The sequence below is a fragment of the Ictidomys tridecemlineatus genome, chromosome 15 (assembly GCF_052094955.1).
Source record: "Ictidomys tridecemlineatus isolate mIctTri1 chromosome 15, mIctTri1.hap1, whole genome shotgun sequence".
Lineage (NCBI taxonomy): Eukaryota > Metazoa > Chordata > Mammalia > Rodentia > Sciuridae > Ictidomys > Ictidomys tridecemlineatus.
In genome coordinates, this window is record NC_135491.1 from 5547630 (window position 1) to 5560311 (window position 12682).

Consider the following 12682-nt stretch of genomic DNA (forward strand, 5'->3'; position numbering starts at 1 on the left):
ACTGCAAAGCCAGGCCTTGCCCTGCCCAGACCCCAGCTGGGCCCTCTCCTCCCTGCTCCCTCTGGCCTCTGAGTCAGGCCCCAGGACCGAGCCCCACAGCGGAGAGTCTGCAGCCCATAGAAACAATGGAAGCCCTCTTTGCCCTGGAGAGTCCTGCATTCATTCATATATTCAACAAATGTTGACTGGGCCTGCGATTTTTTTAGGAATGGAGGATACAATTTGACAGCAGTGAAGAAAACAAAATCCTGTTCTAGAGAGACAAAGAACACACAGCGTATAGTATGTCAGATGGAGCCCACTGTGGGGGTGGGGAGTGTCCTATACATTGAAGCAGGGGGGACAGGAGAGGCCTCAAGAGGAAGGTGATATTCTGCAAAGACCTGTGAGAGATGAGGCAGGGAGCTCAGCAGACCTGCAGGAAGAGCATTGCTGGCAGTGGGAACAGCAAGCATGAATGCTCTGAGGTTCAAAGAAAGGCAGGAGGGGTCAGTGGAAGAGGCGAGGGCACTAGGCTGCATGGAGTCCCAGGCTCAGGCTTTCCCAGCAGAGCAGCGATGATAAGGATCATGCCTTTGTTCACACAGCAAGCATTTCCTGACACCTCCCAGAGCCGGGCCTGCAGAGGAGTGGGGAAACTGCTGAGTCAGCCCCTGTCCCTGCCCTCAATGGGCTCCCTGTCTGCTGGAGAGGCGGGCACGGACACTGGCAAGGCAGGAGCCAGAGGGCTACGTGCCACCTGGAGGGTTAGGAAGGACACGAGAGCCCAGAGGTGGGGCGCCCAGCTCAGAACCGTGCGTCACGGTGCTTCCTGAAGGAAGTGGTGTTTACACCAGGACCCAGAAGATGAGTAAGAAGAGTGAGCCTGGGGGAGGGGGGAGGGGGACTCAGGGGCCGGGCAGGGGCGGGGTGGGCACCCGGGCAGGAAGGTCAGCCCTGCCCCAGATGGACATGGCACCGGAGCTGGTGGGGCTCCTGGAAGGGGTCCGAGCAGACAGGGCCAGCTCCTAGGTCCACCAGGAGGAGCCTTTGGGGCCCTGTGCTGTCAGGGCAAGACTGGAGGGGCAGAGGAGGGGCGCAGGCAGCAGAGGACCCAGAGCTGAAGGGGGGTAACCCAAGGGTGTGGCAAGGTGGGAGCAGATATGGGGGCGTCTGGGGTAGATCAGAAGTTCCCAACCAAGAGTGGGTCTCCAGCCCAGGGTGTTACCTCTGCGTGTAAACCCAAGAAATGTCTCCTCTAAGCAGACAGAACAAAAATACAGGTGCTCCGCACCAGGCAGGTGGCCGGAGCCTGCGGAGGAAGGAGGTGAACATGGAGGGCAGGAGAGGGGCTGCTGAGGCAGGAGGAGCTCATCATGGGGAGAGGTAGCTGACCACGACCCCTACGCACACACCAGGGACTCTTCATTCTTTTTGGAGGGGCAGTAGGCCTGAAGTCCAGCGTCCCCTCCCTGGGGTCAGAAGCTTTCTCCTCCTGCAGGCTTTGGAGAGTTGGCCCAGCCTCCATCTCTGTGTGGGAGACCACTGTCAGCCCTGAAGACGTGGAGGTGCTGGGTGCAGAGATGCTGCCTGATCTCACACGGCCCCTGCCCCGTGCTGAGCTCCAGACTGGACACCAGGGAGAGCAGTGAACCAGGTAGGCAAGGCCCTGCCCTCCTGAGGCCCAGTGAGAGAGACGTCTCTTACTCCCACGGATGTTCCTGAGAAACCATCAAGTGCCAGGGCGACAGGTAGAGCTGGTGAAGATCTCTGCCCCGTCAGAGTTGACGCTCTTGTTACTGGAGATGTGCTTGTCCTCAGAGTTAGGGTGAGAGAGGCAATACATAAAACATGAGGGATGCCCCACTGGGACAAGTGCCACAGAGAAATGCACAGCAACAATAAACAAAGAAGCAAACACAGAAAGTAATTATAGGTCAAAATGAGATCAGCAAGGAGCCAGCACAGGGTGTATAGTGTAATCCCAGTGACTCGGGAGGCTGAGGCAGAAGGATGGCAAGTTGGAGGCCAGCCTCAGCAAATCAGCAAGACTCTGTCCCAAATTCAAAAAGAGCTGGGGATGTAGCTCCGTAGTAGATTACCCTGGGTTCAATGCCCAGCACAAAAATAAAAATTAAAAAAGAAGAGGCAGAGGAAGAAGAAGAAAACCACCAAGGGCCTAGTTAGAGGAGAATGTTGACTCCAGAGATGATCTGAAGGTGACCTTCAAGCTGAGAGTTAAAGAATGATCACAGGCAGAGGGTGGGAAGTGTGTCCCAGGCAGAAGGAAGAGCAAAGACAAGGGCCCTGGGGTAGGAAGGTCCCCACCATGTTGAGAAAACCAAAGGGGTCAGGGGTGCGAGGGGCGTGCGTGAAGGAGGGTGGGGTTGGAAGGACAGGAAGCAGACGTGGCTGCCTTGGAGGCATCTGGTTCTAGGGAGTGGGGGCGATGCTTGGTGTGAGCTGTGGGCTGCTGGGTGGAGAGTGGCCTTGGCTGGGTGGAGGCTGGAGGTGGGGGTCCAGCTCCGAAGCAGCGAGACCAGTTTGGATGCTCTTGCACCTGTGCAGGTGAGAGGTAAGGGTGGCTTGGACGAGGGCGACCAAGAAGATGCATGTGGGTGGATTCTTCGTCGTCCATTTTGGAGCCAAGGTGACAGGAACTGCCTAAGTGGGCGGTGAGAGGACCACCCCCAGCTTTTGGCCTGAGCAGCTGAGCAGAGGAACAGGGGAGGCTCAGGGGCAGGTGGGGGACCATGGCTTGCGTGAAATAAACGGAAGCCAGTTGAGAGGGAGGGGATGGGGCAGGGACGCTGTCCCCACACATCAGGGGCACCCAGATGTGCACGCAGAGGCTTCCTGGCACGTCGCAGACACAGGTGCAGACTCACACACCCCGTCATAGGTCGCCCAGAGAGAGTCTGAGTAATCGGAGCCCCGTGAGATCAGCAGCAGGGGTATCAGTCAGCCTGGCCTGGGTTCGAATCCAGCTGAGCAGGGTTGGGCTCCTGACCTCATTTCTCCTCATCTGTAAAACGGGTGTCTTTGTGGGCACCCCCCGCCCAGGGCTGGCAGGAGGACTGCGCCCCAGAGTGTGGTGGGCGCTAAAGCACTGCCAACCAAGAGCCCGTCGGGTCTGCAGGGAAGACGGCCTTCGCCCGCTCCCTGCACACCCAATCACACTGCATCGGGAACGCCACAAACAGGGCCCTGGCCCTCAACAGGACACAGGAGGCACCTTTCACCGCCAGGCCATCTCCACGGAAGTCCTGGCTGTGCCGCTTGCACGGCTGCTCCTGCCCAAGGCCTGGCTCCTGACTGAGCCCCACCCAGGATCCCCTCCCAAGCACTGAGCCCACGGGGTGCGGGGAAAGTGGAGACGGGGTGGGCATTCGGTGGCACTGGGAGTCCTCAGCCCAGGGGAAAGAGGGGCCCAGATCCCCAGCCCCGTCACCTCCATAGCAGAGACCACTCCCCCCGTCACGCCCCCCTCTACCTCCAGCCCCAGAAGGGCTCCACCAGAGACCACCAAGCCCCACGGCCGCAGCCTCCAGCTCTGGGTGCTGTGGGTGGCTCTGCTGTACCTGTTCTCCCCCAGGGGCGCCCGGCCCTCCCCAGGCAGCCCCCCACAAACCCCCTGTCTTCACTTCCTGGCCCCGAGGACCTCTCCTCCCTGCTCCCCTCCACTCCCCAGTCTCAGCATCCCCGAAGCCACCACTCCTGTCCTGCAGGTGACTTCTCCCTGCCCGTCCAGGCTGCTGGAGAGACCAAAAAATCAACAAAAGCATCCACCTGCTGGACTGGCCCTCCAACAGGTGGTCGCCAGTTCCACCGGGACACCTCCGCCATCGGCCTCCGGGACCCACCCACCCAGCTGCAGAAATCAGAAGCCCCCACCAAGGCCTGGCCTCCACTTCCTGCCACTTACCCACACCCACTAACCCCATCCGCCTTTTCCTCCTTCCTTCCTCGAACAATGGAAGTTCCTGGTCCAGGACTGACCGCACCCCCAGCCGGTTGCTCCATCTGCCCCTTTGTTCTAGGTGAAGAGCCCTCCGCCTGGGTTCGCATGGTGGAGTGGCTTAGCCTTGTGCAACCAGGGAAGGACCGACCAGCTGGGCTTCCTGGTCCCCAGGGCAGGGGTCAGAGGGTAGCTGCCTGCCAAGGGGAAGGATCGGTGGGTGCATTAAAATCCTGTTGGACACACACGTAAGCATGCAGATGAAGCAGGCAGGTCCCGGGGACAGTACAGAGAAGTCCAGGGACAGTTGTGAGAGCTATATGCTGCCTCCTGTCCTTTACAGCTGGGTGACCTTGTCCAAGGGACTTCCTCTCTCTCCTCCTCAGTCTCCCAGTCTGTAAAGTGGGGGGCAAGTAGAGCCTGCCGCACAGAGCCCGGACTTCCACGAGTCACTGCCTCCTCCTCCTGCTCCTTTGCAGCCACACTGGTCTCCTCGATGGTCCCCAAACCTGCCAGGCCCTCTCTACCTCAAGGCCTTTCCATTCACTTCTCCTTCTCATAAGCCCTTATAACTTGAAATATCATACTTACATTTCTCTTCTCTTTCTCCTAGAATACAAGGCAGGGGTGTTGTTTTGTTTTGGTGTATTTTGTCACTACTCTTTCCCCAGTGCCTAGAACCATGAGGGATAGGTACGTAGCAGGTGGTCAATAAATATTGGTTAAGAAGAGGGAGAAAAGAAAGACAAGTGGGAGAGAGAGAAAGAGGAAGGAAGAGAAACAGGAAAAGAGGGAGGAAATCAGTACAGAGCCAGGTGAGCCGAATGGGACCGTACATTCAAGAGAATATTCTCAGCCTTGAAAAGGAAGGGCATTTGAAAGATGCTGCAGCAGGGGTGAACCCCAGGACCTCGTGCTAAGAGACAGGCCAGACTCCAGGGGCCAACCTTGTGCGATTCTCATATGAGGCGCCCAGGGGGTCAGGTTCGCAGGAACAGAAAGCGGGCGCAGGGGCTGGAGGTCAGAAAGGATATGATTATTCAATGGGTGCAGCATGTGGCTGGTTGGTAGAAACGTTCTGAGGACGTGGACGCCCAGGACGGCAGAACATAACCCTACTGAACTGCACTGAAGAAATGGTCAATTGGTAATTTTTCTGTACGTCTCACAACGATAAAAAATTAGGAATTTCTTAGAAGTTTAAATATCAACAACAGGACTTCACGCAGCTTCGGGACACCACTCTCCTGGTGTCTTCCCGGCTCTCCAGTCACTCCTGCCTGGCTGGCCCGAAACTGTGGGTCACCCGCGGCTCTGGTCCGCCAAGGACAGCAGGCAGGCGCTGTGCTCCACCTGCCCGCGGTCTGCATAGACGCCACACCCCAGTGCCCATCCTGACCGCTCTTCTCTCCCCACTCAGAATCGCGACACCCCTCACCCTGCGCCCTCAGCGGGCAGCCCCCGCCCCTGCTGCTTCTGTCCTCATCCTCCTGCCAAAGGCCCCGCCCACTCCCGCCACACACCACACCCGGGAGGACCCCGGAGGACCCGCATCCGTCTGCAGACCGTGGAGCCCTCTCCGTGGCTCCGGGGCTCCATCAGTCGCCTCCCGCACAGAGGACACTAGGAGTCTCCTGCTGCCCGGTCGTCCTATCCCATGGGGTGTCCAGCTCCTGGAGGGCAGGGACTGTGGCCTTCACTCATCAGGTATCTATGGAGCACCCATGTCATGGCAAACAAGATTCTGCCGAGCAGCCGAGGACAGTGGCAAGTGGATCCCCAGGAGTTTAGTCTGGAGGGAGAGGCTGGGGAACCTGGCAGTGACACGCCCAGCAGGGGAGGCCGGTCCTTGGGCCCCACCACAGTTAGCTGAGCTTCCTTGGAGGCTGCATCCCCAGAGGTCGCCCAGGGGTCACCAGGGCCTGCTGCTAAGGAATTCTATTTTGTCTTTAGCTCTCTGTTTTGAGATAATAAGGCCCTGTGTCCTCTATGTGAAGTGGCACCTACAGGACAGAATTCCAAGTGTCCTCCTGACTTCTTCCAATGGCGCTCAATACCAGAATCAGGAAATCTACTGCATACGTGTACAAATATGTGACAGCGAATCCTATCATCGTTTTCTGTAATGCACCAGGAAATCAACCGTGGGTACCATATCGCTAACTGGACTACAGACTTTATTCCCCGTCCATTGTTAAAATGCATCTTTGGTTGTGCGTGAACGAGCGTGCTCTCCTGTTGTCTTGCCACTTTATTGCCTGTGTAAGTTTGTGTAACCACCACCGCATCAAACCCAGAACCAGGTAGACTCCCAGGATCGTCTCTCTTCAGTGAGGGGCTTCTTCTCTCAATGCATCTCACTCTCCAGGACTTTCAGGACCGTTCAGGAGGAACACAAACGCGCCGATACACACAGACACCAGACCCAGAGACCAGACAGGCCACGGCCCCACCCTGGGTCAGCCAGGGAGAGTGCAGGCAGGCAGCCTCCTGAGTCACTGCTTGCCTGGGCCTGGGGCTGGAGGCCAGAGACAAATTACAATCATTAGGGAATTTAAGAGGCTGGGGGAGGGGCTGAGGATGACAGGCCCCAGGATGCAGCCCCCAGGTTGGGCCAGCCTCCTCCCTCCACCTCCCCCATCCGGGTCTATGACCGTCTCTGGGTCTCTGCCCACCTCACTTTGGGCCTCCCCAACCCTTGCAGAGTCCATGCCAGGGATCCCCAGTTCTTCCTGTCCCCAACGTCTCAGGACACGAGGAATCACACTGAGAAAGCAAGTGTGGTACCTCCCGCCCGTCTCCAACCGGTTGTCCATCCACCCTCCGTCTCCTTGTCCTCTAGCCCTGTCCCGCCTCGGCCTCTTCCATCAGCACTGCTGCTCTCCTCTCCTGCGCATCTCTCCAGGGCCTCCCCCCACCCCTCCCCTCCCCCCACCCCTTCTCTTTCCATCTGCCTCCCCCACCTGCCCAGGCACAGGGGCCTTCCTCTTCCTCCTCCATCTCTCTCCTCAGTCCCCCCTGCCTTCAGCGTCCTCTCTCTGTCCCTGTATTTCTTGATGTCCTCTGTCCCTGCCTCTCAAGGCTTATCCCCATCCACTCTGCAGCCTCAGGCTCCTGGGGCAGCCTTGGTCCCTGTAGGTCTCAGCCCCTCCCAGCGGCTTCCTCCAGCCCCCCCACCCGGATTTCACCATCCCACCACCAAATCCCCGGCTTCCCGCCCTGCCCCGGGGTCCTTCTCAGCAGGGCGGTTCTCCCTAACAACTCTGGCTGCTTCTCTGGCTGGAGAGAGGAGGGAGGGAAGCAGGCAGTTCCGGAATGAAAACCAGGCAATAAAAAAAAAAAAAAAAAGACCTGTCAGAAGGGCGGTGGGGAGCAGGGCCGCCTCTCCACGGGATAAAAGGCTCTGTGGCGTGACGGAAGGGACACCACCCTGCTTCTGCTTGCCCTGTGCAGGAGGGACCTAGCCTGCTCAGCATCCTTCCTCCCTCCTGAGGAGCCCCTGGACCCGCCCTCTGGGGCTCTGGCCTCTCCCCTCTGCCCCTCTCTCGTCTCTGGGGCCTCTGGGGGGTCTCGGTGTGAGTGGTCCTCGTGGCCCTGAGTCTCTTGCAGCTCCTCCTCCTCTCCGTTTACCTCTGCACGCGCCAGGACCTGACCCTCAGGCCCAGAATGTTCCTTCTGCTGACAGCACTTCAGGTCTTGGCTGTAGGTAAGGGAAGAGTGGTTCCCTGGAGTCGCTGGGAAGCGCTTAGGGAAGGGCTCTGGAGAAGCAGGAGGCTCGGGGCCTGGTGAGACCCCAGAAAGAGGTGCATGCGCACTGCAGGCCCAAGTTCCCAGCTGTAGAGATACTGGGAAGGGGTGGGGATGGGGAGAGAGGCAGGGATGGGAGGAGAGAAAACGAATAAGGAATTGAGGGAAACTCCAGGTCCTATCAGCATGGGGGCCATGGGGCTCTCCTTGGTCCAGTCAGGGAAGAAATGGCTTGTTGTCCCAGCACGGTGGCAGAGGGTAGGGCTGCAGGTGCGGGGCAGGGTGTGTGGGGTCAGGGTAGAGGCGGGGCCACACTGGCGGGAAGGTTGGGGAGAGACAGGGAGCCCCTGGACGTGTTCAGGAAGGACTGATGGCGGGGAGTGAAGGGAGACTCACGGATGGGGGATGGAGTCAAGGGTTGTGGGTGCAGGAGGAGGTAGCCATGGAAACTACGGACACTGTGGAGGAGATGTGGGGGAGAGGTCAGAAAACGCCCTGGTTGTGTTGGGGCAATAATGGGGACAATGCTGGACACACTGGGTGGGGTAGAAAGAATGAGTGACTCAGGGATTAGGTCGAAGGCAGGGGCTTTGTCACTGGACAAGGCGCAGAGTCGAGAGAAGTGGGGAGCCTTTGTCCAGCAGCCTTCCCCTCCCCACCCCACCCCTGCCCACTCCTAGGCCTGGCAAGAAGCCAAGAGGATGACAACAAGATCATCGGTGGCTACACTTGCATCCAGAACTCGCAGCCGTGGCAGGCCGCGCTGCTGGCCGGTGCCGGGCGCCGCTTTTTCTGTGGAGGGATCCTGTTGTCCGACCGCTGGGTCATCACTGCGGCACACTGTGCCCGCCCGTGAGTGAGCCCCTGGCCCCTTCATGCCAAGTGCATTCAGAGTCGAGCACCCGAGCTCAGAACCCAGTTAGTAACCGGGTCCCAGCTTGGGGTCTAGAGAACACCCGAAAAGAAAGACAGCTCACAGTGTGGGTTCCAGCCGTGAACCTTGAGCTCAGATGAGAGTCTAAGCAGCTGGCATCCTGGAGCCCAAAGTGCAGCTCAGAAACCCAGAATAACCAGAGATCCGTCCGTGCACCGATCTCCAGTTCAAGACCAGTAACCCCTTCCAGATCAGTGACTGAACTCGGGGCTGTACCTGGAACCCAGAGCCCAGTTCAGAACTTACAGTCTAGACATAAATCCAGAACCCATCTTGCAGCTGGGATATACAAATATAAGAAGAGAGTGAGAAACTGGAGCTGGTTCCCATGAAAGGTTGAACTCACAGTCCTCTACAGTCATCTTTGAGCATCTAGAACCAGACCCCCCGGGCAGAGCAGCAGAGCACCTGGCTGCGGGGTGGGGAATTGAGAGGTTAAGGGGAGGTCCATCCCCCAGCAACCCCCAGGAGTCCAGAACCCTGGGCTGTTCCCTTAGATCCAGGGGTCCAGGCCCCCAGCCCCCTTCTCTTAGACCTGAGTTTAAATACCAGAATGCAGCCCCAACCCATAAGAGCCCAGAGCCCCTCCCAGACCTCGGGCCAGAGCTAAGAACCCAGACCCCAGCCTTGAAGTCCAAGTGCAGGCTAAAGCTCACGTAGCCTACAAACCAGATGAATGCCATACACTGAAGTTCAGTCTAGCACCTAGAGATAGAGCCCAGCGCCAAGTCTAGGACACGACGCTCAGAGTGAGAGCCAGCCTCTGGAACCTGGTACCCGGTGGTCATCTAGAGCCCCTCTTGAGGTGGACGGCTCAGGCCAAATCTACAAGCAAAAGCCCAGGCTATAATCTGTCATTCAGAGCCTGGCCTAGATTCTAGGGTTCAGAGCAGCCTGGGATGCGGCTCAGTGGTAAAGAGCTTGACTAGCATGCACAAGAGCCTGGGTTCCATCCCTAGTACTGCAAACAAATAAAAAGTTCGGACCAATATTTAGAACCCTGAGCCCCAGCAGAGCATGGAGCTCAAGTCGTCGTTTAAAACTCACTCGTGAACAAGAGCTTAACCCAGAACCCAGCACTCAAACCAGAGTTCAGAATCTGTTAGCTCAGGGAACATTGCTAAACATGGAACCGTCAGCCCGAAAGCTCGCATCAGAACCTGGAAAGTGTGCTGTCTTCAGAACTGATGCAGAATCCTGATCGTAGGCCAGAGTCAAAACCCAAGCTCTCAGGACCCCAGAGTCCGGGCTGGATTAGGATGAACCTGCTCCAGCATATCCATCCTGACTTAGAGCCCAGAGCCATGACCTGGGGTCTCATCAAGGCCTCAAAGCGTAGAACCCTGCACAGACCCTGGGACAGACCCGGGAACTCCAGTCACCACCTTAGACCCAAGCCAAGAGCCAGAGCACAGCTCAGGGGAAGAGGGACGGCAAGTGAGGATGGCCTAAAAGAGATGCCAGGGGCCGGGCAAGGTAGTGCACGCCTGTAATCCCAGCCACTCAGGAGGCTAAGGCAGGAGGATCACAGGTTCAAGGCCAGCCTCAGCAACTTAGTGAGGCCCTAAGCAACTTAGAGAGACCTTGTCTCAAAATAGAAAATAAAGGAGGCTGAGGATGAGGCTCGGTGGTTGAACGCACCTGGGTTCAGTGCCTGCTACCCAAAGAGAGAGGGCGGGGGAATGCCCAAACCAAGAAAAAGGATAAGAAAATGTTCACCTGCAGTTAGAGGGGAGCAAGTTAGACTTAGGGAAAACGTCATCTGGGGCGGGTGGGCTGGAGGCAGGAGGAGGCCGAGGCCCACCGTAAGCTGCCTTACTCTGGGGGGGGTCACGGGCCAGGACCCTTCAGGTGTCCCTGGGCAAGCACAACCTGAGGAGGTGGGAGGCTACCCAGCAGGTGCTGCGCGTGACGCGCCAGGTGCCACACCCTGGCTACCGCTCCCGGACCCACGAGAATGACCTGATGCTGCTGAGGCTGGAGAAGCCGGCACGGCTCGGGAGGGCAGTGAGGCCCATCCCCGTGGCCCAGTCCTGCGCCAGCCCTGGGACTTCCTGCCTTGTGTCAGGCTGGGGCACCACCTCCAGCCCCGTGGGTAAGGACACCTGCGCCCTGGGAGGAGGACCAGGGCCTGGGCTCCCGGGCCTGAGGGAGGAAGGCTGGGCCCGGAGCCCGGTCTTACTGGGTCTTCCTGCTCGATGCCCGCAGTCAGATACCCCACGGTGCTGCAGTGCGTGAACGTGGACATCTCCTCAGACCAGCAGTGCCGGAAGGCCTATCCCGGAGCCATCACCTCGGGCATGGTGTGTGCCGGGGTCCCCCAGGGCGGGAAGGACTCCTGTCAGGTGAGGCCCCGGGCGTGGGCGGAAGGAGGGGGTTGCTTGGAGCTGCCTCTTGGCAGCAAGAAAGTCAGCAGTGTTGTCTGGGGAGGGGCTGCGAGAGCCGGGCCCCCTGCCTCCTAGCCCTGCACCCCTCCATGCCTGAGTCTCCTCATCAGTAAATGGGGGTGACCCCCGTCAGGGTGGTTGGTGGAACTGGACACGGGCGTCGTGGGAAGCGGCCAGGGTGCACAGCAGGGCGCACAAAGGGTTTGGGGAGCACCGGCCTCCTCCGGAGGCCTGAACCATCTGAGTGGGCGGAGCCGGCAGAGCTGAGGAGAGACACAGTTTTGTGGAGACAGAGCAGAGATGGAGAGGGCCCCGTGACCACCAAGGCCCCAGGCCAGCCCAGGGCTGGGTGGAGATGATCAGGACCCCGGGAGGAGGGAGGCAAGTTCCCCTGGCCTGTCCCCTGGGCAGGGCTGGACCGCGGGCAGCTCAGCCGCCTCCCTCCCTACCCACATCTCTGTCCCTCCCCTCAGGGTGACTCGGGGGGACCCCTGGTATGTGGAGGACAGCTCCAGGGCCTCGTGTCCTGGGGGATGGAGCACTGCGGACGGCCCGGGTACCCAGGTGTCTACACCAACCTCTGCAAGTACCCAAACTGGATCCGGGAAACGATTCGGGGCGGTTGATCGTCCACGTGACAGTTCCTCAGCTGCCCCGGGAGCCTCCCCAGCCCCTGCTGCCTCAGGCCCAGGACCCCAGCTCCCTGACTCTTAGCCGAACTCCAGCCTCCTGCTTCCCAGAGCAGGGCTTCAGGCGTCCCCCACCCCAGGACTCCCTCAGGCACAGGGGACAGGGACACAAGCTTCGGGCTGGCGTCCTATTTCCAAGAAGACAACTGTCAAAACTCAGTGTCTCTAAAACCCAAAGAAACGACAACAATAAAAACAGAATAATCCCAGATTTCACTCATCCTTCATTTAGTTCATGTGAGAAACAAGGGCACAGTGGGTCTCATGGGGGGGGGCTGGTACCGGGAGTCTGCTCCGGTATCTAGGCGATGCCCCAGCCTGCCGTCCTCCCTCAGCCTCCTCTCCAGAGCTGCTGAGGCCAGCGCGAGGTCTCCCGCAAACTGTGCACACGCACCAGCCCTCCTGCTGCAAGGTCTCAGGTGTGCAGAGCTGGGCGCGTCACACTCCTGAGGTCAAGGTCTGGCAAAGCCCTTACTTTAAAGTTGTTTCTGCCCTTCCTCCCCATCTCCACAGTCCTCCTCCCCAAAGGGACAACACAGCAGCCTCAAATTCCACGCATCCTGGGAAAGCACGCAGGGTCACGTTGAACGTGACGTCCATGACCCCATTGTGTTACGGGTCTCATTCTCTTTCTTACTTTCACCCCTAGATGACTATTTATTGCCCGCCTACCCCGTCCGAGGCGCTCATCCATTTACTGGGTGCCTGTGGTATACCAGGCATGGTCTTGGGAGCTGGAGGGGGAGTGGGAGCCTGCGTTCTAGAAGGCACGATGGGCTGGCAACAGTAGAGTAAAAATAAAGCAGAGTTCCTGTGAGTGAAAGGCCCTTAACCTTGGACAGGGTGGCAGGCCCCGTGTGCGCCAGAGCCAGCGCCTACCTGCTACTATAGCCCACTGGAGAGTGTTCCGGAATTTCCAGAGCCAGCTGCTACATACAGCCATTCTTAAAAACTGAGGTACATAAACTTAAAACTGGGTGATTTGTTA

At 58.7% G+C, this 12682-nt stretch overlaps 1 protein-coding gene and 1 long non-coding RNA gene across 2 annotated transcripts; both read left to right on the plus strand.

The window, feature by feature from the left end:
* Nucleotides 1-902: 902 nt before the first annotated feature.
* LOC120887961 (uncharacterized) lies at nucleotides 903-6186 on the plus strand. The gene is made up of 2 exons (XR_005731382.2): nucleotides 903-5644; nucleotides 5891-6186. It is a non-coding gene; the product is annotated as an uncharacterized LOC120887961 (long non-coding RNA).
* A 689-nt stretch (nucleotides 6187-6875) lies between these two features.
* Klk14 (kallikrein related peptidase 14) lies at nucleotides 6876-11903 on the plus strand. The gene is made up of 5 exons (XM_005341691.4): nucleotides 6876-7643; nucleotides 8365-8536; nucleotides 10460-10713; nucleotides 10827-10963; nucleotides 11479-11903. Exons 1-5 carry the CDS (start codon nucleotides 7604-7606, stop codon nucleotides 11629-11631), a joined length of 756 nt encoding a protein of 251 aa, XP_005341748.2. The 5' UTR covers nucleotides 6876-7603; the 3' UTR covers nucleotides 11632-11903.
* The last annotated feature ends 779 nt before the right edge of the window (nucleotides 11904-12682 follow it).